Here is a 26541-nt window from a genome sequence, read left to right as displayed (position 1 = left end):
TGGGGTGCAGGACGAAGCTGGCAGCTGGTCCAGGGGTGGACAGAATGGGGGACAGATCCTGCCACTGCACGCAACCCTGGGAGAGGCATGAGGGATCTTTCTTGGATGTGGCAAGACCTGAATTTATTTCCCTCCTCTGCTTTGAGTGGATTGAAACCATATCTCCCACCTCATTGGAGAGTGCCCGAAGTACCAAGTTATAGGCTATTTGGGGACAGAGCAGTCTCTATCCTTCCAAGTTGTAACTACAAGAAGGAATTTAGGATTTGTTAGGTTGGGAGGAGGGAGAAAAGCATGCCTGTCTGTAATGTTAGGGTTAAGGCGCTCACTTTGTGGGGAGACCTTGATTACTCTGGCAGATCTAAGGAATATTTGAGCCCCTGCAGATTGAGATGTTGGTCTTTTGCTTGTTGCAGATCGTGCTAAATACTACATTAAATTTCAATGCCAATAGAAATGTCAATTGTTAGAAAATATTTAGCAGCAGGTCTTTTCTGAATTGCTGGGAAGTAGTGTTTTGTAGGGGTGCACTGATAAAGATTTTTTGGATCGATACTGATGTCCAATTATTGGCCAGCCATATTGGCCAATACTGATCCAACTGCTGATACGCAGCCCGGCAGCTTGGAAAGCAGCATCCATCTGGTAAGTCTGGGGAGGAAGGGGCATGGGAGAGGGGAAGGTCCTTGGGCAGGGGGGTTGAGATTGAGGCCACCACAGTAAGGGAGGGATAGAGGGGCAGGGGCAGGCAATGCTCAGCCAGAGCAGGGTGGGGCGTGGGACACAGCCGGCAGCTTGTCTGGTGGGATGGAGGTAGCTCCTGCTACTGTGTGCACCCCCAGGGGAGGCATGGGGGGCATGGTCCCCCCGGATATGCACAAAGCGAGGATGGGCTGCGTGCTCGGGGCTGTGCCACCCTCTTCCCATCAGCTGCTCTCGGGCCAGGCAAGGCAGGAAGTGGTGGCAGCGCGCGGGGGGGGGCTACAGCCACCCCAGAATTTGCCATACCCACCCTCCCAGTACTGTCTCCTCCCCCCCTCCCCCCCCCACTCAGCCTGAGCGCAGCCACTGGGAAGAGTCTGGCGCATCCCCTATGCTGAGTGCGCAGCCTGCCCCGTGTACAGATCCAGCAGGGGTGGGGGGCATATGCCCTCCATGCCTCTCCCAGGGTTGCGTGCAGTGGCAGGATCTGTCCCCCATTCTGTCCACCCCTGGACCAGCTGCCAGCTTCGTCCTGCACCCCACCCCGCCCTGGCTGGGCATCGTCTGCCCTTATCCCAGCCCCACTTCCTCCCTCACCACGGGGCCCTTGATCTGCCCCCCCCTCCCCCCAGACTTACCAGTCAGATGCTGCTTGTAACATTATCAATCAAAAAAAGCCAATTGCCAATTAATGTCAAATTTCCTTTTATCGGTGCTGATTCAGTATGGACCGACGTATCAATGTACCTCTAGTCTTTTTTTTTTACCTTTCCAGTTGTGTAACTTCAGATCAGTAAGTTTTCTAAATCAGTTTCTGGTTACATTATTGTTCATTTAGGTGTGATAAAACCATGGTTGTTGGGGTGCTCCTATAGCTGCACCCCTGGTTTGTATAAGCTTACTGGTCCCCCCACTTCACTGAATGTGTGTTAGGCCTAGGTTATTAATTTGCCCATAAATCACAATTTACCCTGGCATTTCAGTCGCATAAGAGAAAAATAAAAAGTTTATTACATGGAAGGAAAGTACTCAAATGGTTTGACAACAGAATATAGCAAAACAAAAGTGACAAAAGTCTGACCTTACTTTTTTGGGCAACCATCTAGGCCTCAACATTTCTGTGAAAATCCCCCAGGGTCAGTCTCCATAGCCACAGCTACTTCCCTCCACTGGGTACCTCCAGTCCCCCTCCCATCCCAGAAAGCCCTCTTGTAACCTGGCACTCCCTCCAGAACAGGAGCGGGCAATTATTTCAGATGGAGGGCCGCTTACCCAGTTTTGGCAAGCTGTTGAGGGCCACATGGGTAGCCCCGCCCCTTGACAGGTGTCCCGCCCCCTGGTCACCATCTTGGGACCAATGTCTTGGGACCAATGTCCAAGGGCCAGCACCGGTGGGGTCCAGAGCAGGGCTCAGGCTGGCAGGGGTCTGTGGAGCTGGGCTGGGCTGCACCAGCAGGGAGAGGGGAGAGCTGACCTGGCTCCATGGAGCCCCTGCTGGTTGGGACCTTGTACCCCTGTTGCCCTGCTGTGGGCCATGTGCACCCGTGCCTGCTTACTCCCAGTGCCTTCCCCCCCCTCCCAGCCCCGCAGTACAGGCAGGGGGGCAGTGCACAGCCCTGACCCCCTGCTGTATGACAGGGAAGGAGCTGGTGCGGAGCTCAGGGAAAAGCTGCCCCTCACCCACCCCATGGCTCGCGCTCCCTGCTGCAGCCACTCGCAGCCCACGTGGGGCTGTCCTGAGCAGGGACAGGCAGCCCCACACCAGCTGCAAGCAGCTGCGGTGCATGGTGCTGGCCACGGGGCAGGTGCGGGGACACTCTTCCCCCACCAGCTTGTAACCCGGCCCCACGCTGGCTCCGGGCTCACCTGTCGGGGCTGCGCAAGGCTGCAGCAGCTGCCTGCCCAGAGCTCCCACGCTGGGCGGCCCAGAGGCAGCAGTGGCAGCCTCAACGCAGCCTTCTGTGGTGTGACCTCCGGGCGGGCAGCAGCAGCAAACGCTGCCTAGCGTGGCAAGTAGGGGGGGCTGCAGCTGCTGCTGCCGCGGCACAGCACCCAGTGGGTGAGCCCAGAGCCGGTGCAGGGCTGGGTTACAAGCTGGTGCTGAGTGTGGGGGAAAAGCAGCCCCTTTCCCGCCCTGTGACTTCTGCCCTGCGCTGCAGCCGCTGTCAGCCTGCCTGAGGCTGCCTGTGCCTGCTCAGGACAGCCCTACGTGGGCTGCAAGCAGCTGCAGCAGGGAGCGTGGACTATGGGGCAGGTGAGGGGCCACTTTACCCTGCGCTCTGCACAAGCTCCTCCTCTGCCCTCCCTCCCCCCCCCCTTCCCCACCTGAGCTTCCTGCACCGGGACAGACGCACAGTCCCAGGCCAGAAGCCCCTGCTGGGGCGACTGGGACTGCGACTGGGGTGGGGGGGAAGCAGGGCCGGGCAGGCCCTGCTGTTGCAGGAGCCTGTTGAGGATTCCCTGGATCGTACTGCCCCTGGTTCCTGTCATTTTTTTTTATAGGAACCAAGGACAGATGTATTTTAATTTTCAAAATTTTTTTAGGGGCCCCGCGGGCCGGACAAATGTCCTCGCGGGCCAAATGCGGCCTATAGGCTATATTTTGCCACCCCTGCTCCAGAACATATCACCCAGTCCATCCACTTCTGCCCCCCCTGCTCCACCATCTACATTTTGGGAAGCTAGAGAGTCCTTTCTGGTCTGTGCCTGTGTAGCTCTTTGACAGTGAGCTTTATAAAGCGCTGTAGTTTCTTCACATGAATGTAATAAACAGGTAATTTCTAAGAGATGCTAAAGTCTAGATGGCTTTTGGGCAAGGGTATAAAACTCATTTCGTCTCACAGGCTAGATCAGTGTTTCTGAGCCAGTCTGTGGACTGGATCAGGACCAGCACCCTGTAGAGCACCTTCAGAGCCAGATTCAGCTTGTGTGCCAGCACAGGGCATGAACTCTCTGTGGAAGGCAATCTAGGGTATGCAGCCCATGCCCTGGACCCCTTTTGCCACATGCAGCCCTGGGTCTAGCCAGCGTGCCATGTGTACAGCAAGTCCTGGGCCTGGCACATGCTGCATAGGGCTGGACCCAAAGCCAGCATTTAGAGCACTCTACAAGCTGGCTGCCTGTGCTACATGCATGACTGGTCCAGCCCCATGCACTGCATGCAGCACACACCAGCCCTGGGGCTTGTTGTGCTTGGGCTGGATCTGGTGCTGTACATGGCATAGGGGGTCCAGGGCTTGGGCTGCGTGCAGCATCCCAGGCCCAGGTCTGCAGCATGTGCGGTGCCAAGTGCAGCTCGTGTGCTGCATGTAGTGTGCAGGTTCAGGGCCAGTGCAGCGACCCATGGGCCAGATCGTGTGTCTTCACAAGCTAAGCTGTATGTTAGTGCTTCTTTACTAGGACTAATGATCTGTACTGATTGTATCTTAAGTCTTAAACCTTGGACCAGTGTTACCTTTATTACTACATTTTATATAAAATGTTTAGGAAGCAGACTTCTGAGATGTGTGTTTGTCACTTTTTGTTACTGATCCCTGATTTTAATCTGATCAATGTATAGTAAAACCATTATATGTTGCTAAAGCTCTTAATGACATTACTTGGGATTCTCAGTAATATGCTTAGCACCTTGAACCTTGCCAATAGAGCTTGGCTTTTCCCTCTTTGCTGGATCTTTGTCATCTGTGCTGTGTGGTGTATATGGCTTTTTGGAGGTTGAACAAATTCAGTCTTAACAGCATCTTTAGGAAAACTGCCCCCCCCCCTTTTTTTTTTAACTTAGTATCAAACCTCTTATTTCCCTTTTTATTTAGTGTCCACCTTTATTCACCAAGATAAAAAAAAACAAACTTCCTGCCTTATTTGCCTCTCCGCTGGCTCATTAGGTCTTAACGCTCTAATGCAAAGGAAGTCATCTCAGCACCTACATTGGAAAGGGAAGATGAACTTGATTCCAGGGAGGAACTGCTCAATGAAAGCAGAAACTTCTGTGGGCTTTGAGGCTTTGAGCATGCTTACTCATCTGAAGTTTTTGTACCGTTTTAAAGCTCTGCTATTTGCAAATAATATAAGCCAAATTAATTTCACCATATTGTATTTAAAATAAAGAAAAATAAGTACAATGTTATTGTACAAGATGAGGAGAATTTTGTCCTGTGGGTGCAGGAGCTGCTCCTGCTGAGGGGGAAAACCAAAGCCAGCAGTATAGCAAAGCTTTTCCTACTACTATCTGCTATGACTTCAGGCATCTTCAAATGCAGGCAGCAAAGTGCGTGAAGAATTGGCCTGCTGCCTACTTAGTATAACTAAAAAACTTTAAAAAACTTGCTTATCTCATAGTTGCTATGTGTGTTTTATTTCTGTTTTATTTGTTTTCTGTTGTTGTTCTTGTTATTTTGCTTTGTAACTGCTTGGATTGGCCCTGGGGTTTTGGGATAAAAGCCAAAGGAAAGAAGAACTGTTCAGTTTTGAATGCATTTACATTTATTTAACATTAATACATAGTATACATAGTTAAACATTCATTACAGTTATTTTAGAATGTACTTTCTCTGTTTCATAATAATAGTTAACTAACTTGTTTTTAAGGAATTAGCATGTTTAGCACTGAAAATTAAAGTCTGTCTTCACTATTCCTAATAGATTAATAGTTAAAATATTAGACAATATTTAACTGTTCAGTTGACCAAGAATTTTTTTGACTAGTTAGATACTCAGCCCTAGTTGCTGTACATATTTTAGGGAGGCTAAGGTTAAATAAGCCATGAGATATGGAGTGCCGAAGGTACTTGAGGACTGTGGAGGCCACAGTTTGAGATCAAGCAAGGGTATTACAAGTGGCTCAGTTACCTTTTTATATTTTAGCTGTGAGTCCTTCCTGGTTCATAAGAGGATGGCTTTTCAGTTAGAAACAGCTAATGTTAGTTAGCAGATCACTGTGTGGAGGTTGATAATGTGGCCCTGCACGTATTAATCCCCCCTTTTCTTTTAAGGAAGGTGGTGGTAGTGTTTAAGTAGTGGATAGTTGCCAGTTACAGAAGATGTGGATTCTAGTGGTAATGGGGCCAGATTGTCATTGTTAACGTTTCTTCTGTCCAACCTGATCATTCTTGTGCCACTGCATTTTGGTAAAATGGAAGGGAAGTCATATAAAATAGTGGCACCCCAACCTTCTGTCACCTGTGGGCTGGATGAATGGCGATAGGTTGGTCTATTGGCTCGATTCCATGTGGTCTTGGTCTGTGGACCTGATCCTATGTGCCAACCTGATCTGGCATGCAGGGCTGCATTGTCCCGTCCATGGTACTCCCCATAGGTCCAGAAATTTGGCAGCAAGGGAGTGGCAGTTAATGCTTACACCTCTCCCTTGCCACCAAATTTCCAGATCTGTGGGGAGCCATGTGATCTGGATGACACAGCTCTGCAGGCCAGATCCCTGATACAGGAGATGATAGCTGCCAGTATAGTACCACAGTGCTGCTGGAAAAGTTGAAAGGCCTTGAAGTCCCACTCCACTCTCCTTATCTCTAATGTGTTTGTATTGGTCTAGACTTTCAAGAGTTCCATCGGCAGTATATTTTGACATCTAGTTTGTAGGCTTCAGTGATGCCTGGGATGCTGGAAGTGAATCTTTAATACTCCTCCCATAACCCCTATGCCCAGAAGAGGAAGGTGTTCCAGTTCTTCCACCAGAATAGTTCTTGGAGCACTCAGAAGGATGGTAGATCTCATCTTCTTGGTGTATACATGTTGATGGCTAGAAAATGGTATTTAGAAGTTTGCTTTTGGGAACTGGCTTGTAGGTAAAGTAGATATCGCATTAGAGCAGTGGTCCAGGGCAATGGCAAGGGTTAATTGGTTTCTAAAAGTCTGTTTTTTACAAGTTTCCTTCAAGGCCCACTCTGTCTGACATAGGCAAGCAGCAAGGAGTCTCACAGGCTGGGAAATTGAAGACATGTTCCATAGTGTACTCAAACAGAGATAAAGAGCTCTGCAGCATTGGCGCCTGATCAGTGGCCACTGGAGAGCCCTTGGGATTTCTGGTTTCGGTAAACAGACCAAATTAGGAGGACACTGTAAGTAACCAAATTAAGATGTGTCCATGCAATGGGTTTGTGAAACAAAGGAATATGCTCACTGGGCAGAACGTGGGCAGTATGACAACCACAGGGAGGCCAGTCAGCAATGCTGAAAAATGAGGAGTCATCAGAGGGGGAGAGAATACAAAAGGAGGGATATCAGAGCAGCAAAGGGTCCCTGAGAGCAGAACCCGAGGCCACCGTGGACAGAGGGCACATCATACCAGCCCACCTCACCCACCCCACTGTGGGGGTGGACCTTGGCCTTTGACCTCCAGGCTGCTGACATTTGACATTTAAGAGAGAACCTCAGAGTGAAGCTCATGTACTGGCCAGATGTACCTTGATGCTGTGAACCCTGGGACTGGTAGATATAGAATTGTTTGTGTTGTTCTTATCTGCTATCCCTGCATGTCAATAAAATGTGCCTGTTATTGAATGGAGAGGTCGTGGTCGGTCTGAGGGTTTGATTCCGCCTGGAACAAAGTGTCTGGGTCAGAAATCCAGAGCCAACAATGTAGTGTATATATTGCAACTTCTGTAATACTCTCCTAATATGTGTGCAAATTCAGCATTTCAGCATAATACCTAATCCATATTTTGAGCCTGGTTTTGTTGGTGAAACTGTTGACATATGTAGCAGTAGGTTGTCTTCCAGTAACAAACTAAAGCTTTGTCTATATTAGGCAAATCAGTTGTTCATTATAGGTTGAGCTCCGCATTAGTTGACATATGTGGGTTTCAAATTGCCAAATGCAGATGCAGATTCCGAAGCAGCAATCTTTAAACACTGTCAAACTTTTGAAATTGGCTTCTGATTGAAGAGGTAATGGTGTCTTGTGAGAATCTTTAAGGTTCTTATGGGGCAGAGTGTATGGAGGAAGAGATGGATGGCCCTTTCTTTTGCTTATCTCCCTCTTGGGAGAGATGTACTTTCCTATACTTCCTGTCCAGAGCCTGTGCTGATGTGCCAAAAAGGAATGGGCACCAAGTTCAATTCTTCAGTCTCATTTCCTATTAATGCCTCAGTTTGGTTTTTTTGTTTGTTTTTCTTGTTGCTTTTGACTTCGCTGATACGGGAATTATTCCAAGTAGAGGGCAGAACAAGTTTCTTTCTCAGCCTAGTGATTATAAGTGATGAGGAGTTAAAAATAGCAAAATGAATAGTAGGTCCTGTATTAGCAGACCTCTCCTTCAAGGCTTGTTCCAGTGCATTCAAAGGGCCTATCTGGATGTCCAGCTGGACGTAAGTGTTAGGAAGCCAGAAGAGCCTTCAGTGTTGTGCCTGTCCCTTTTCGTATGAGGACTGGAGCATTAAACCATGCAGCGAGTTACTGTACATATTGCCTCTAGATATGGAAGACATGAGGGTTGTGGGAAGATCAGTTTTGGGTCTTACCAGGCAGGAGGCATCTTTCTCCTGTCACAACCCAAAGTTGTGATTTTTTGTTTGTGTGCGTGCTTCGGCACCGCTAAATTATTTCCCGCCAATTTGTCGCTTTCTTTGCACGGTGGAGTTCTCTGCTGCTAGAGAGAACTCTGGTGCAATGGGGGATTTCCCGCCAGATTACAGCTTCTTTGCAGGGTGCATTTCTTTCTTGCATCGTAGTGATACACGCTGTAAAGAAGTTCCCGCCATTTGTATTGGGATTCGTGCCACGTTATTGGCCGATTCCTAATGTAGGCACACGTGGCGGCTAGCGATTGGCTTGTTAGCCGTACAAAAGACTTGGGTCATTTCCGCCCAAGCCGGAGGAGGGAGGACGAGAGAGATTCTGTGTGAAGATCTCCAAGCGCTGAGGACCCTTGCGGACCCGACGTGTCTCCCCTAAGCAGGCAATAGAGGCAGTAGAACCGAGTCTACGGAGCTTTCGCTTCTCGCCTCTCCCCGTCGCCGAGCGCAATCCTAGACGTATCCCTTTCCTGTAACTTCGGACCTGCGGAGCCTAAGTAACTCCGGGGAAACTTTTTGAACCCAACTTAACCGGACCCGCGGAGCCTAGCAAACTCCGTGGGAGCAATCGATTTGTCGGAGTCCTCCAACGAGGGTTCAAGCGGGAGCTATGCCTGGAAACCTGTCCAGCCTACACCAATACCATCTTTGGGTGTAAGTAAACAATCTTTTCAATCAACCATTATGCCTCCGTAACTAATTCTAACTCGCGCTAAACCGCCCTGCGGTTCTCTCCAGCCCCACGTGCCCAGGCTGCTGGCCACAGCCCGTGTGCACCAAAGACGGGTCCAGTACGACCCCGGATTGCTCCCGGCTTGCCCATAGCGGCCAGAATGGGATCGGAATCACCGCTGCACATGGCGACAAGGGCGGGATCGGGGCCCGGCCCGCACATCTCCAAGGACTGGAGCTTGAAGGCTGGACATGGTCTTGGCGAATAGCTCTTGGGACATGCTAAACCATCCTATAATACCTTATCTTAACTACAAGAAAATAATGAATGAGACTAAGTGTCCTGCCACCCCATAAAGTAAGGAACTGAGATCAGCTTTACACACGAATTCATATGCTCCTTCCAATTTATTTATTTTTTTACGTTATGTGGTTTCAGGATATTTTTTCAGCCATCTTAAGGTAATGTCATCACCAATGCGAAGCACTTGAAGGCCACCAAGTATCATTGTAAATAGGCACAAGTCAGCAATGCGGGACATGGTTTGAACATGTCCACAAGGGCCTTTGTTGTCATTGTGAAGGCCCCGTTGATATAGATTTGAGGCACAATGACTCCGTCCAATTTGAAAATGGCAGAGAAGTGCCCAATAACGATGTGGTCAGTTAAAATCCTGGTTGATTTACTGTAGGGTCAGAGATGATGTGATGACTAATGGGTGCTTGTGCTGACCATTCTTCACGCCATTGAGTAAGTAAGGAAAAGTTGAAGGGTTTTGAAAGGGTGGAACATATTGGGCATCTTGAAGGGAGCTGAGATATTGGTGGGTCGAATATGTCCCAATGCGTTGGCAGCATAGGATATCACAGAGTCTGGGTAGTAAATTTACTTCAGCATTTGTGAAGTGGAGATGAGGTGGAGCAATGGTACTGAGTACTGGTAACCATGGGAGTGGAAATGTAATTTATAAGTTAAATTCTTGTCAAGGGTGACTCCAAGATAATGATAAGGCTTTTCAGTGTAGTTCTATTGCTCATTAACTAAGTTGAGATGCTTCTTAAGTAGAAATACACAGATGTGCTAAATGTAGTAAGTTGAGCTTGCGCTGACCCTGCTTTACCCTGAGCCAACACATCTACACCAAGAGAGTGTTAGGCAGCATAATAGGTGGTATTTTTTTCAGAATTCCTGTTGTAAGCTAAATGTGTACAGACATGTAAGGATATTTTGCATATAAAATTACCTATTACTGGATGTATAGTGAGCCCTCATGTAGAGAGGACTAGGAATGATCCTGAAAGCTGTTGTTGAATTTAAGCCTGGGGAACCAAACGAATAGAAGCCTTTAAATGTTTGCGGGTTTTTTGTGAAGTTGGCAAGTGGGAATCATGGTGGGTGCTGCCTTGTTTTACTACTGCCCTTAAAATTTAATTAAGTTTTCTCGTGAAATATTGGACTACTTTGAATACAACTGGTTGTCAGAACACTTTTTTTTCTTTGTGAAAGGGCCACTACATCGAAAGATTAACAAATGTTTTTAATTATTACCTAGAGCATTAGCTAATTTCTGAGACCTTTTAAAATCCCAAATCTTTTTTTCAACTTGGTGTCATAATTTCAGAATTTGTCATTCTTCCAGTTTCAAACATTGATGTTGAGATCTTGATTTCATGCATTGTAACCATAGGGTTGGTCATTATAGTATTTTCTGTAGTCACTATCTAGAAAACTTTCTTTTCTACTTTTCAAAATGCTTTCAGGTTCAGCATGTTTGGAATTACAAAACGGACCAGTAACTTAAGTGAATATCAGTTTAAGATGTACTACTAACCATGCCAGTGAGTTGAAAAAATCCCCTGGTTAGTCACCGCTGTCTCGAGGTATAACTGCCCCTTTCATAAAACCTAGTAAAACAGGAAAAAAAACAACCCACTCATTAGGGCAGAACTATGGATGCTGATAATTGATATAGGTTTTTTTTAAGCTTCAGTTAGGTTAGTTACCCAATTCTTAGTAGGTGATTTAGATTTAATAGTCTGTCCAGACAATGGGTGTTTAACTTATCATTTCTGTAGTTAACACAGATGTTTTTAATTATATTCTTTTTCTTCAGTGGCATTTTGCATTTTAATTGTGGCAGTTTTTGTTTTGGAATTTCTTGTTTCATTTTGTCTCTGATTTAATTCAGTGCCAGGCTCCTATTGTTTAGTATGTTTAAAAAAAATCTGTTCTCTTTGAAGTCCCATTTTTCTTTCGCAGATAAGATAATTGCCTGGCTTTTTGGCACTAGTCCCTCAAACCAGCCCTTCCAGCTAGTCCTTTGCCTTGGATCTTCTTTCACCACCTCAGGCTCCAATCAGTTCTTGTTAAATCAGTGTCTTGAGGAAAAGATCTTTGTGCTGTTAGCTCTCAGTATGTTTGCTAGCCATTTAGGCTAACCTTAGTACAAGCTTGGAGGCTCTCTTGTGTTGCATCCACCTTTTGCCACCCTCCAGTTCATGGCAGTATGGAATTAAGTTAAATCCTTATCATTTAACTTTAATCAGTGGGCAGTTTGAAACATTAATTGCTGAATAGTTGGTGAACATATACTTCATAATGACTTAAATGGTTGTATTTATCAATCATGCATTCCCAGTAACGTGGTATATGCCTGAATTCATGAAAATGTTTGTGTAGTTCAGAGTTCTGGGATGCTAGCTGAATATGGAACGTGGACTATTCAGTCACAAGACACTGGGAAGAGTTTTAAAACAGACCTTTGATGACCTGCTATTTGTAATTGAATCATAAACTACTTAAAAGATCTTGCATCAATTCTAATTTAAGCATATAAACTGTTCCATTCAAAAGTTTGAGGTATTGAAAACAGGTCTTAAAATGGAAATTGAGACATCTTTTAACTAAGAAATTTCAATTGCCTTCTCTATAATACTTCATTTAAATATATGAGAACTGATGTCCTAAAGCTTTCATAGACAAACATCTTACATGTAAGATGTAAAATGTGCATGCTTCAAAGGGTTTCATATGGTCATTCTGAATAACTTGGGTATTGCTATCCCCATTTAGCTTTCTTTTGAGAGTTATTTTTATGTATTCTGCTTGAAACTTAAAACTGAATATAGAAAGGTCGAAATAAAGTCTGATGTTCAATAGCTTGATATCAAAAGTACATAGTAACATAGCATGTTAAATTTTTACTTGCTTGTTAAATAAGAGGAGAGGAAGTAATCTTTCTAGTCTTTAGATCTTTCTGTTGACTAATTTCATTTTTATACAGGTCTGTGAGGAATGTACATGTGATCTTGATTATTGGGGTTTTTTTTTCCAAGTAACATTTTTATTGCTGATTGCCTGCACGTATTTGTTGCAGTTAAACCATAACATCGTTTTTATAACTGATGAAAATTATGTATATGGGGGGAGAAAAGGCCAAACAAATGAACCAAAAGTATTGGCATATTGATATTTGAAAAGTCACCTCATTTAAAAAAAATTTTTTTCGTTTTAAAAAATGTATAAACTTACAAATACACTGCTGTAATAAAAAAGATTGTAGTCTTAGGAAATATCTGTATGTGATCATATCAGATACAGGATTTTGATACACGAGACAGTGATGAGTGATGTTCTGAAATTGTCTCAGGGTTGAGGAAACCCATGACTCCAGAACTGTGCAAGTTATTGCTCTGACTTATTAGTATCTTTTATAGATAAAATCTAGTTCATATTTTGTGGTATTTTGACATTTTTTATCTGGTGTGACAGTGTTCTTTTGGCCGTTTTTTAAAAATATAATTATTTCTGTCATCTGGATGACTTGTGCGCACACAAGAAACAAATTATGGGTAAGACAATGTTATGAAATAGGCTTTTTATAAAAGTGGCCTGGTTTGGAAGTTGAGTGCTCCTGCTGAAGAAGGATAGAGGTTGAAGAAAAGGCCCTAGAAAGGTGTTTGTCAACTGTTACAAAAAGTTTCAGTAGTTTCATATCTTTTTTTAAAATGTATTTAAATGTAAATTGATGCTGTTTGTGCATTAGGCTCATTCTTACGTTACACATATTTTAACAAAATCTCATTGAATTGTCTAGATCAAGTTGTGCTCCAATTGAATCTCAGTATCCCAGGATTTAGCCCAGGGGTAGGCAACCCCCAGATGCATGGCATGCAAAGGCATTTTGCTTGGCACTCGTGCCTCGGGGAAGGGTGTAGAGCTGCGCTGCCACAACAAGGACTGGGCCTGCCACGGCTCCCCAGTTGTCTGCTCCTAGCACACCAACATCTTAAAAATTGAGGTTTGGGTGTTTTTGGCACTCTGCCCAAAAATGTTGCTGACCCCTGATTTAACCCATTTGAAAATCTCACCCTAATGGGTTATATATGCAGCTTTGTAACTAAGGAGCTGTTATAGCATTATGTGTAGGACACTGCAAGCAAGCTGAGCTCTTGTGTGAGAGCTCTTGTTCTCGCTCTCTCTCGCTTGCCTCTATTAGTGGGATGTTGTAAAGTGTTTTACATTAAACTTGCTTCTAAACCTAGGCACACACAAATATCACCATAAAATGAATCTCCCAATTCTTGAACTAAGGGAGTGCTGTTTTCTTAAACACAATACTCTTGATTTTTAGCTCATCTGCTGCTCTCTGTAGCCATCTCAAGCTGTACAGTGAGATTGAGTCTTGTCAGTTTTATTTTCAAGACTTTTACACACAGTAGTCAAACAGAAAATGAGTTGCTATTGCTTAGACTAATACTAGGAAAGACCAATACTTTTTTCTTTGCTCAAAAGATGAAAATGACAAGAATGCTCAAAAGACTAAATACAGTGTCTTGTTTTGTTTGAGCAATATAACTGCCCCTTTGCAAACTCTAATGTTGGCCTGCTGCACCACTAAAAAAAGTTGCTTAACTTGTTACAGTTTTAAAAATGGGGAAAGGCAGGCTAATGTCACATTTTATTTGAATCCATTGTATCCTTGTAGGAGATTGTATTTGTTGTAGCTGTAATATGTAGACAACCCTGACCCTTTCTCCTTTATAGGATGGTGTGAAAAATATATCTCTTCTCTAGCATGTGACAAGTGAAGTGCAGCAGCTTTATTAGACATGCTTCCTAAATATGGCTACAAAAGCTGTCTTAGGGTGTTGGTGCCAATGCTTTCTTAGTACCTGGATTGGTGAAACTTTCCCCCTATGAAATCCTTGGTGATGTCAAAGAAAGGTGGAAGGAAAGCTCTATCTTACATTTTTTCTGTATAGATATTGATTCTGTTGTAGATCGAGGATGGCCAACCTGTGGCGTGGGTACCATAAGTGGTGCAGGGTGATTCAGTGTGTGGTGCACAGCAGATTAGGGAGTGGACAGGCAGCACAGCAGCAGATAGGGCTGGATGGAAAAAAGCTAAGCAGCAAATTGGGTTCCAATTTGGGCTTCCTTGGTCTCCACTGGAGCCCAAGGAAGGAAGAAGAAAGTAGTGCTACAGATCAAGTATGGAGAAGAGGACTGGCAGCAGAAAGCAGAGCAGAAGATTGGGTAGGGCATTGGAGTGGCGCTTGGAGAGAGTTCTGGACTAGTTTGGTTAACCTGCCAAAAAAGTTGTTGTAAATGATAAAGTTGTCATCAATATGAGTTTCAGATGACTCTATTATTCATAAATAGTAAAACAAAAACAGTGAGTATAGAAGTCATCTCAGATGAATATCAAAGAATGTATGTAATATGTGAAAATATACCTCTTTAACATTTGTGATTAAAATTGTCCAGTCACTTGTTAATCAAACAAACCCATCCCCAATCTCCCATAGAAAGGGAAATATACCTTGAGGTGTGTAACACTGCAAAATAATTCTGTACATTTTATGTTAGTAACATGTTTGATTTATATAAATCAGTGAGTTTTCACAACTTTTAAAAGGACAAAATAGTACATGGATTGTGAATTTCATGAGATCTAAGCCAAAAGGTTAATTTAAGTTAGGGTTACCATTATAGGTGCACTGATACTTTGGTCTGATATCGGATCGGTACTGATATGAAGAAAATTGTCTGTCTTGGATATCGGCCCGATGGGGCTGATAATTTGGCCAATAAATGCCCATGCTGTGCACAGGCACGGTGCAGCACAGAGCAGAGCTGGCAGCATGGAGAGCTGCCTCCGGCTGCTAAGTCAGAAGGGGAGGGGAGAAGGAAGGGGCATGGGGGGTGCAGATCAATACCCCCCCATGTTCAGGGAGGAGGCAGGCGCTGCCCAGGCAGGGGTGAGGTACGGGATGGAGGCGCAGATTGTGGGGTGGGAGCAGCTCCCACCACTGCTTACACCCTGGGCAGGTGCATCGCGGGGGGTGGTTTAGGTGTGAGGGGCAGCAGGTGTCTTCTTTTTTTGGAACTGGAAATATGGTAACTCTATTTAAGTTCTAGATAAAATGAGTAATTACATAATTGGCTGGGTGTGATTAGTGCCATAATACTTTGTTCTTTCCCCTCCCCCTTCTTCCCTTTACCCCCTCTTATTTACCATATTTATGTATCTCAGTTTTAAAGAAGTTTAAAATCCAAGTTAGTACTGGTGATGGTTAGATTACTTAGATATCATAGAAATGATGTTTCAATTCCACAATGTTTAAAAGGTATATTTTGAATATTTGTTAGGAAGAGCACTGTCAACTTCATTACATTGCTGGTAAATGTTGCAGAGTGACTTTTTTTGTTTGTTTGTTGGTGACATGCAGTTTTAAATGCAAAGCTGTGCTGGTAAACTTCATGCTTATGCAGTTGAAAAGTAGAGTTTCTAAGGAAACTAGGAACATAGTTACAAATATAGAAGTATTTCAGAATGAAATAGAATTTCATGATTTTGACACTTCTGATTAAAGACTTCCTCTTTGGTCTTCATTAGAAATTTCCAATAGATATCTTAAATTTATTGAGGGAATGTGTATGTTTTGTAAAGGACTAGTGAAATAGGAAACACATTTTTAAACTGATGGTCTTGAACATAGAAGAAAATCAAGTCTTAATTTTTACACTTCTTATTTTACAGGAGCTGGAGAATCAGGGAAAAGCACAATTGTAAAACAAATGAAGTAAGTATAGTTCAAAGGCACACAGCATAAACAAGTTGTTTTCTTTGAAGAGGAGACTCAGTATTTTTTTCCTTCATAGGATTATCCATGAAGCTGGTTATTCAGAAGAAGAATGTAAACAGTACAAAGCTGTTGTCTACAGCAATACCATTCAATCTATTATTGCTATCATTAGAGCCATGGGGAGGTTGAAGATAGACTTTGGTGACCCAACCAGGGCTGTGAGTATTGAAGTACTTTTAAAAAAAAGTAGATGTCCAGCTAAGGTATCATGCATCATTCTAGCATGAGTTCTTATCCATTTTTTCTAGGGTTCATGATTTTATTTCCTTTTCTTTATCCTCACTCAAACCCCGCCAAAAAACTGAATTTAGATTGTCCTGTCCTGTCCTTATGTATCCGTGTAGAAGAACAAATTTGCATGGTCTGGTTGTAGCATCCTATAGAAATTAGTAGATCTTTTCTCTTGCAGACACTCTATAGAGTGTCATAAATAGTTTTACACTATTTTACACTACACTGTTATATGAAGTAAATTGCAAAAAAAATCAAAAAAAATCCTGAATGCCTACTTTGAAATGCCTACATTATTTCACTTCACTAGGAGTCAGTGAGTGTGTAACATTCATTATCTTACAGTATTTCTTGGCTCAATAGTTACAGTATGAACTTTCTTGTAGAAGAGATACAGAGTAAAGAGAGAAATGTGTGTAGACAGTGTATTGAAAGATATGAGCAAAGTATTTGGGCGGGTTCTTCATGTAGCTTACTCTTTCACCCTAACATCAAGGTTATAGTTGTGAATAATAAAAGGGTGGTGTTAGTGACAAAGAACAAGAGGAAGAAAAGTAGGTTTGGTAAGAAAAAGACATTAATTCTTGCACTTGATACTGCCTCTTATTTGATTAATTTCAAAAGCACTTTCAGGGAGTGAAACAGGTAATTTTTCAGTTTTCTAAGACTGCAATAAAATTGTTTGCATAAATGGTTCTTAGTCCTGTCCTGTACTTAAATAAACCAGAGAATTGTCTATCGTTAATTGCCTTGCATATGTATAATAAATGAGTTTGAGATCTGGTAATTGTACATATGGTTGGTCAAAACTGATTTCTGGCACTGGTACCCTCAAGTTCCTCACCTGTTTTTTGTGTTGTTTTTATATAATCACAGAAAATGAGGGTTGGAAGGAACCTCGGGTTCATCCAACCCATAATTCCTTTCTAGGTAAGGCATTCATCACTCTCCTAGTGAGCGGGTTTTTCCTACCATTCACCTAAACCTCCCTTGCTGCAACTTGAGACCATTGCTCCTTGTTCTGTCATCTGCCGCTACTGAGAACTGTCTAGCTCCATCCTCAATCCTGCTCCTTGGCCCTGAAAATTAAAGATAGAGCTTACCTTGAAGGCTCCCCTTCAAAGAACAGGGTTGCACACTGACCTGTGAACTGATTTGCAAACTGCCCTGTTTGCTCCTGGAGTCTCCTTTTACATGCTGCTGGGCCTAGACTGGCTCCACCCCCTTTTTAGGGTTTTTGTCAGACACAGGCAGCAGTCACCTGGCAACCTCCCAGCTGCTCAGAGCACTCACCCAACTGCACAGCCCCTAAACAAACATTCAGCAAGTCAAACACACAGGCAGCCCTGCCTCTGGTACCTTCCCAGAGCAGGTTCTGGTGCCTGGCTCTTGTTCTTCTCCTTCCTCCTCTTATTCCCACTGAAATGCTTGCAAACAGCCCTGTTTGCTGCCCATACTCCAAAAAAGAAGAAATAGAACCATCAGGGTTCTGCAATTATCTACACAACTTATACAAGATCTTTTGATGTTATTGCTCTGAATTCCTACTATGACCACGCTTAAAATAATCTTCTGATGTTTGACTTGTATCCCTGTGAAATAGTAGGTCATGTAATGTTCAACATCTATGAATCTATTACTAGCATTTGTGTCTTTTGCTCCAAGCAGTCTTTTTGTCTCCAAAATGTCTTTCCTCCTGTCTTTCACCAAAGGTACAAACAAGTCTGTTATCCTGCAGGAGATGAGTTGCCCTTTGCTTATATTACCTCCTTTATTATTTGTTAATATCCACCACTGCTTCATTCAAATCATTCCAGAAAATTCATTTTTCACAACTACCTCCTAAAGTATCTATGCTTTTTAAATACAGTTTATTTATTTAACAGATGTGCTTTCTTGCTCACCCATTTTCTTGGTCTACCTGACCTATGTCCAATTGGCTATCTTTTAGGAGGGATTTTTCACTTTTCTGTTTACTGATAAGTGTTTAGATTAGTGATTGATGCTAACCCCCCCCCCCCCCACACACACACATTTTCTTGTTGATCACACTTAAGTATGAGTTAAGCCTATCCATATAGAATTCTCCAGTGAGGATTGTGTTGTTTTAAATAAAGGCAAAATCTGTATGTCACTTTCATTTAGAGTTAAAAGACCCATATTTGAGTTTTTGACAAACAAGCAGTTTATCTTGGCAAACACAAGAAAGAAAATAGAAGTGCAATCAGTGCTGGTCATGTTGGAAGACACAACTTTTAGACTGTCATTCAAACAGTTCTAGAAATCATTGTTCTATATAAGAAAGGTCAAAGCAGTGCAAGTGTAAAGTGAGAAGTCTTTTGGGGATTTGGCATAAAATTCCTCGGCTTCTATCACACAATTAAATAAATGTCTGCCTATGGCCACAGAGATGGAAGTAAATTTACTTACGTTAATAGCCACACACAAATCAAGGGGTCGTCTTGCATCTCTGTTTCTTTAGGATTAGTCAAACTGACTCATTTTCTTAAGCTCAATTATTTTTTATGTGTGGTGGTGTAAGGATTGTTTCTTAACTAGTTTTTTCCTGATTTTTTTTCCCACCCAGGATGATGCTCGTCAGCTGTTTGTTTTAGCAGGAGCAGCAGAAGAAGGCTTTATGACAGCAGAGCTTGCAGGAGTTATCAAGAGACTGTGGAAAGATAGTGGTGTTCAAGCTTGTTTCAGTAGATCTAGAGAATACCAACTTAATGACTCTGCTGCATAGTAAGTAACCAAGGCTTTGTCTGTCCTGTAAAGTGGCATTTTATGAATTTACTCAAATTTTAAGACAAGGCTTTTTTCCCCCCTAGTCAACATAGGAAAAAGACCCTCATCTTAAATTTGTATACAGAGCAAGCTGAGGGAGGGGGCAGCAAGCTGCTGCAGTTCTATCTTTCTCCCTGAGCACACAGAGTACAGTACTCTGACTTTGGTCCTGAGCACAGAGTACAGGGAAACTGTCCCCTGCCTGGCCAGTCAGCAGAGCTGTTGCCGCTGCATGGCTTGGCAGAGGCTGTGCTTCAATGTACTGTTTTGTGACTCAGTAGGGAACGGAGCCCAAGTGGCATCTGACAGTAAGGTGGGCAGAGACTGGGGAGATGTTGGGGGGAGAGCAGGAAGGCTGCAGAGAGAAGTGGGGGGGGGCGCGTGCAGGGTAAGGGGGCCACTTGCTGCCCCCCTCCCCCATTACTGCTTTCCTTGCTGTAGCACTGTAGCAGTGGGGGTGGGTTAATTTAAGACAGCTGTCCAATAATTAGATTCTATACCTAGAAAATTATAATAACTTTCTAAATTTTCCATATAGCGAATCTAATTATTGGGAGCTCTTAAATTCAGGGTCATCTTGGAATTAAGTAAATACGGTATATTATTAGTGGGCAGAAATTGTCTGTGTGCAAGGTGCTGGAAAACATATAGGTCAAAGTAGCCTTTGCCTAAATGAGTTTATCTAAGACAGATGCAGCAAGTCATTGTAAACAAAGGTATAATGGGATGGAAAGAAAATAACAGGAATAAGACTGCATATCACACACAGAGACTTTCAAAGGATTATCATATCATTCTCAATCGTCTGCAAGTATTTGTCAATAAATTATTTCAGTCAAACTTAGCCATATACATGTATATTCCATTAAAGTATATGATATAGCCACGTTGAAAATTTTCAGATGTCCAGTTTTTATTTGTCTGTTCTGAAACTGGTGGACTATTTGAATTTTTCTAGATTCTTCAAGCCATGAAACAAGCTGAGCTCAAGGTAGCAAATATCTTGAGTTTTTATACAAAGCATGTTCATGGTAAGAGGTCCTGAAAATCATGTTTTTTGTGCATCATTTTTCTTATATCTCATCAAATCCATTTATCTCTCTGGCTATAGTATTTTAGGTAACTCATTCAGTTTCATGAAATTTCATGCACTGTTTAACTCCCCTGTATATATCTCTGAGGTTGATAGCTTCTGTTGATAGAGGAAAATGTTCTTTTTTTAAATTTGATTCTTTTTTAAAGTAAGCAAATAAAAATTCACATTTGCCTTATATATAAGTGCTGGATTTACTGGCATGTATGTTTAAAAAAAAATTAAAACTTAATGTTTTGTATTTAGGATTTCTGAACAGAAGGAAAGCTGGGTTGACAAGAGTACCCCAAGATAATTCATCTAGTAAATGAGCAGTTACAAAGCGCTTGCATTTTTTCAATATGTATAGCTTTGACAAATAAAGACTTAGCAAACTTGTTAAAAAATAATGGGTTAAATAATCTCTAAAATACTTGTATTGTTTTTTGATTTGCAGTCTTATCTCAAAGTTTACCATGTCCGTGTGTCTATAAAAATTTGTATGAGGATTTTAAATGTGTCAGTTTAATCACAGACAAAATACCTTTATCTGTCTGAGCCTTATTTTCAATAACTGAAAGCAATATTTCATTTATTTTCAGTTACTTAAATGATTTGGACAGGATAGCACAAACTAATTATATACCAACTCAGCAGGATGTTCTCAGGACTAGAGTGAAAACTACAGGAATAGTGGAAACTCACTTTACTTTCAAAGATCTTCATTTTAAGTGAGTATTCTTACTAAATATATACCCCCATGACTTTGGTGTGTATAACAAATTTTAAATCTAGGTTGACTGTGCAGTTTATTAGTAAGCTAATATTGTGACTTAACTACTTGTACTTTTGCAAAGTTAATTCCAAACATTTGATTCTGTTTTCAGGCAGAAGGGCAGGGCCAGGTGTCAGCTTAAAGATTAACTTGTTCAGAAAGGCATATGCTTTTGTAAGCAACAGCCTATGCTATCAGATGCTGTGACACTGTGCTACGACTATAGGACATCTCATAGCATCTGACAAAGTAGGCTGTTGCCTGCCAAAGCTTATAATTTTCTGAACAAGTTAATTTTTAAGGTAACACCCTACCCTGCTTTCTGCCAGACTTCAGACCTAACTAACAGCCAGCTATCCTTTCTATTCAGAGAAAAGTTGAGATTCCTTTTTTAATGAGTAAGGTATGCATGCCTTCCCTTTTCTTTAATACTAGCTTTGGTGCAAGTGACTGTAATATTCTAATCTTTCCATGCCCGATAAAATTGTGTAACAAAAATAAGCTGTTTTGAATTTCATACTGTTTTATCTAATTCTTCAGCAAAATCCAAAACGCAATCAAAATTTTAAATCTTGGTTCAAGTTGTAGATGTGATGATTAACTGTTCTATACTATAAAATTGTATTCTAAGCTGTAAGTATTCTAAATCTGTTCACAAACAAGTCTGTTTCTGTAGCAGTTGATGTGCTCTGAATATATTATCATTGTACTAGTTCATGAATAATTTTCTGACTTAAAGTATAATGATCCTAAAATGTTGAGAACTCTTGGAATAAGTTTTTGAGGGTTCAGGAAAACTTAAAAGAGCAGGTGTCTCTAAGTGCAAGTTTAAGATTCTCACACTCTTTCATGTTTGGAAACTAAACACATTGGAATTTTCTCTATACCACTTAGCAAACCGATGTGGGGACAGAGGGGTGAGAGAGACTTTTTTGTTTTTAACATTTGTATAATAAGGCTTTTTTTTTTTTTTTTTTAATGATCAGTGAAAAGGTATACGGCCCTTCCAGGTGCTGAACATGAAATGCTTGTTAGCAACAAGAAAGACCATGTCACTAGAGTATGAAGCCCCCTTCCCCATGCCCTTCACATAAGACCAGATGTCCATCTTCCTCATTGCAGAGGACACCCTCTGGCCCAGCGTGACAAACTGATCCATGCCTTTGTCACAAGGTGAAGTGTCCAGGTGCAAATGTGGCATGTGACCAAATCAGGAAGCAGGAGTTGGGGTGGGAGGGAAATACAGTAACATACAAGTGAAACTTTCTTTTGTGATAGAAGAGTGTTTGTGTTTAACACATTTCTGCTTTCAAAATAAATTAGGTAATTTTATAACTTGGTAGATTTATCCCTTTATATATTTGAAGCCCATTTTGATGAGAGTAGGGAGAGGGACCCAGTTTGTGCTTGTGAAGTCCCCAAGACGCACATTATTCACTAGTCTGCAGCGTTCTTACACATCTCCAAAAGTATGTAAAAACTTCCCAGAAAGCACTTGTTAAAGGGGTTTCCTCAACTATCTTAATTATTCTCCCTCTTCCTCTGCATCTAGTAAAGAAGGTCAAATGGGCAGGAGGGAGAAGTGACCAGATGGCATTAAAGTCTAGATGTTTTGACTGGTGAAATGACTTGTAGAAGGCAATTATGAGCCGGGGGATCATGAGAGTGTTTGAAGTATAATTAGAGATTTTTTTTTCTGTACTCTGTAAGAAGTGAGTAACAGTGTGTTCCATTGTAAATTGACTAATAGTAGATTCACACGATATGTTCAAGTTGGTGGGAAGTTGCATGTGGCCCTGCAAAAGGGCATTGGTTGATGCATTAGCCAGAAAAGATTCGAGTTTCCGTTTTTTGGGGGGGGGTTTGTTTTGTTTTTGTTTGTTTGTTTGTTTGTTTGTTTTTATACCTAACTTACTTCAAAATAGTATTATAGAGGAACAGGTGTCTGGGTGTTTGTAATATTCCATATGCAGAGATCATTTTCCTTGATGTTTTCAAGAGTTATTTCTAGCTCTTCATCAAGAGAGAATGTTCTGAACTTTTTGGATGCTTATACCCAAGAGCTAATCAAATTGAAGTATGACAGACGCGCATGGCAGGAGGCATGTGGGATCCAGCATCAGATCCAATCATACTGGTGAAGGGGGAGCCCCAACCTGGGTTCTCCCTGCACTGGCAAGTAGCAGGCTCCTCAGCTGCACAAGCTCATGGTGCAACCTGCAGCTGGCAGCCCCGTCAGCTGACAGGGCTCCCAGCCCCAGGAGCATAGCTTACTAAATGTACATATGAAAGCTGGATAGAAACCAGCTATAAAGTTGTTATACATTTTTCAGCTCTAACTTTAAAATTGGATGGAACTTTTTTATAACACGATAGTTAATTCACATGTGTAGCCAGTCCAGATCCACTGCACAGTTAACAAGTTAGTTGTGTAATACATATAATATGTAGAGGGGGCCTGAAAATAATAGTTAACAAGTAAGCTGCAAAGAGTCAAGGATTCTTTCTTTCACTCCTCACCCAGTTTTTTTGCCTCTCTAATTTTTTTTGAAGGATGTAGCATGGTCTTATAAGACCATCTGGGGATATGGGATTGGCCAGTTCAGGACCTGCTTTTCAAATTTGAGATAAAAATCTCTTTTCAGGAAGTTAAACCCACACTGACGGTAGTACTGAAACTTCAGTGCTTTCATCCAGCTCTGTCAGTGGGCATTAATCAGCTACAAAGAAATCCTGGGGTAAACGTTTCAGGTATTCCTTGGACTGTTCTCCATAGAAGAGAAGCTTATAGATTCGTAGATGTTAGGGTCGGAAGGGAACTCAATAGATCATTGAGTCCAACCCCCTGCATAAGCAGGAAAGAGTGCTGGGTCTAGATGACCCCAGCTAGATACTCATCTAACCTCCTCTTGAAGACCCCCAGGGTAGGGGAGAGCACCACCTCCCTTGGGAGCCCGTTCCAGACCTTGGCCACTTGAACTGTGAAGAAGTTCTTCCTAATGTCCAATCTAAATCTGCTCTCTGCTAGCTTGTGGCCATTATTTCTTGTAACCCCTGGGGGCACCTTGGTGAATAAAACCTCACCCATTCCCTTCTGTGCCCCCGTGATGAACTTATAGGCAGCCACAAGGTCGCCTCTCAACCTTCTCTTGCGGAGGCTGAAAAGGTCCAGTTTCTCTAGTCTCTCCTCGTAGGGCTTGGTCTGCAGGCCCTTGACCATACGAGTGGCCCTTCTCTGGACCCTCTCCAGGTTATCCACATCCTTCTTGAAGTGTGGTGCCCAGAATTGCAAGCGGTACTCCAACTGCGGTCTGACCAGAGCCCTATAGAGGGGAAGTATCACCTCCTTGGACCTATTCGTCATGCATCTGCTGATGCACGATAAAGTGCCGTTGGCTTTTCTGATGGCTTCGTCACACTGCCGGCTCGTGTTCATCTTGGAGTCCACTAGGACTCCAAGATCCCTTTCCACCTCTGTGCCACCCAGCAGGTCATTCCCTAGGCTGTAGGTGTGCTGGACATTTTTCCTCCCTAGCTGCAGCACTTTGCATTTCTCCTTGTTGAACTGCATCCTGTTGTTTTCTGCCCACTTGTCCAACCTATCCAGGTCTGCCTGCAGCTGTTCCCTGCCCTCTGCTGTGTCCACTTCTCCCCATAGCTTTGTGTCATCTGCAAACTTGGACAGAGTACATTTGACTCCCTCGTCCAAGTCACTGATGAAGACATTAAAGAGTATCGGTCCGAGGACCGAGCCCTGCGGGACCCCACTGCCCACACCCTTCCAGGTCGAGACCGACCCATCCACCACGACTCTTTGGGTGCGACCCTCTAGCCAATTCGCCACCCACCGGACTGTGTAGTCATCCACATCACAGCCTCTTAACTTGTTCACCAGTATGGGGTGGGATACCGTATCGAAGGCCTTCCTGAAGTCTAAGTATATGACATCCACCCCTCCTCCTGTGTCCAGGCGTTTCGTAACCTGGTCATAGAAAGAGACTAGATTGGTCAGGCACGATCTGCCCGCCGCAAACCCGTGCTGGTTTCCCCTCAGCATAATTTGCCCTGCCGGGCTCTCACAAATGTGAGCCTTGATAATTTTTTCAAAGACTTTACCAAGGATGGAGGTGAGACTGACCGGCCTATAGTTGCCCGGGTCCTCCTTCCTCCCCTTTTTGAAAATGGGGACCACGTTAGCCCTTTTCCAGTCCTCCGGGACTTGGCCCGTGCGCCACGAGCGTTCGAATATTCCCGCCAGTGGCTCTGCAATGATGTCGGCCAGTGCCTTCAGCACCCTCGGATGGAGCTCATCCGGGCCTGCCGACTTAAAGGCATCCAGTTCTTCCAAGTGACTCTGCACCACCTCAGGATCTACGCATGGAAGTCTGCCTTGCTGCTTTGCCTTGCTGCTGCCTCTCTACAACCCCAGTGAGAGACTTGTCGTGCCCCTCACTTAGGAACACTGAGGCAAAGAACTCGTTGAGGAGTTCAGCCTTGTCCCCCCTGTCTGTCACCAATTGTTTCTGCCCATTTAGCAGGGGTCCTATTCCTCCCTGGGCCTTCCTTTTACTCCCAATATATCTAAAAAACAATTTCTTGTTGTCTTTTACTTGGGTTGCCATCCTCAGCTCCCTGGTAGCTTTGGCCCGCCTAACTGCCTCTCTACAAGCACGAGCAGAGGAGGTATATTCATCTTTAGTGATCTCACCCTGTTTCCACTTTTTATGTGCTCCCCTTTTGGCCCTTAGGCTGCCCTGGATTTCTCTGGTCAGCCATGGAAGCCTCCTGTCCCCTTTCCCTTTTTTGCCTCGCTCGGGGATCGTCTTGCTTTGTGCCCGAAGGATCGTTTCCTTAAGGCACAGCCACCCTTCTTGGGCTCCCATCCCTTCAGAACTCCTACTCTGCAGTGTGTCCTTGACTAATCGCCTGAGTGCATTGAGATCAGCTTTCCTAAAGTCTAGCACTTTCACCCTACTAGTTACCTTACCCACTCAACGTCTTATATTGAATTCTATTATTAGGTGATCACTGTCTCCCAAATGGCTACCGATCTGGAGGTCCCCTATCATGTCATCCCCTGTTGCCAATACCAGATCCAGTATGGCATTCCCCCTAGTGGAATTAGGCTTAGACCCTTGTTAACTTCCACTTATGTTCAGATCCCTTGTCCTGGCTTCTCCTAGACCGGAAGAGTTGCGGTCTCTGTGGTTGTTTATACCCCACAGCTGGATGCAGATATTTTCCCCAGTTAGTCCCCCCCCTCCGGGGGGAGACTACAACAAATGCCCCCAGATGCCTCCCTCCCTGACCATGAGGGGCATTTGTTGTAGGGACAGCTTCGGGGTGCCTTTTGAACTGCTAAATTTATCAAGCAAGTGTTTGTTAACATTCCAAAATCAGATTCAGCTTCAGATCTGACTTTCGGGTGTCCACCTGTACAGTTTGCAGATGTGAAGGACTTGGTCCAAAGATCATTTTGAACTGCCTATTGCTTCTGGCTATTTTAACTTTTGAATGTATTCATATGTCTTTGCATCATTCTGTATTTTGCCTTGGTTTGATATTGCAGGATATAGGGGTAAAATACTGCCTCTATATCTGCAATTGCTGCACCTCATGG

The 26541-nt window shown here is 43.4% G+C and overlaps 1 protein-coding gene across 1 annotated transcript in view; it reads left to right on the top strand.

Moving 5' to 3' along the window:
- Positions 1-26541, top strand: part of GNAI1 (G protein subunit alpha i1) — a 47165-nt gene that overhangs the window by 12904 nt on the left and 7720 nt on the right. The window contains exons 2-5 of the mRNA XM_006274677.4: positions 15951-15993; positions 16073-16214; positions 18875-19032; positions 20749-20877. Coding sequence (XP_006274739.1) covers positions 15951-15993; positions 16073-16214; positions 18875-19032; positions 20749-20877 — 472 coding nt within the window. The remainder of the gene's footprint in view (positions 1-15950; positions 15994-16072; positions 16215-18874; positions 19033-20748; positions 20878-26541) is intronic.

Source organism: Alligator mississippiensis, chromosome 4 (assembly GCF_030867095.1).
Source record: "Alligator mississippiensis isolate rAllMis1 chromosome 4, rAllMis1, whole genome shotgun sequence".
NCBI classification, from domain to species: Eukaryota; Metazoa; Chordata; order Crocodylia; family Alligatoridae; genus Alligator; species Alligator mississippiensis.
Note: the sequence above shows the minus strand (reverse complement) of the source record. Positions and strands in the feature narration are given on the sequence as shown.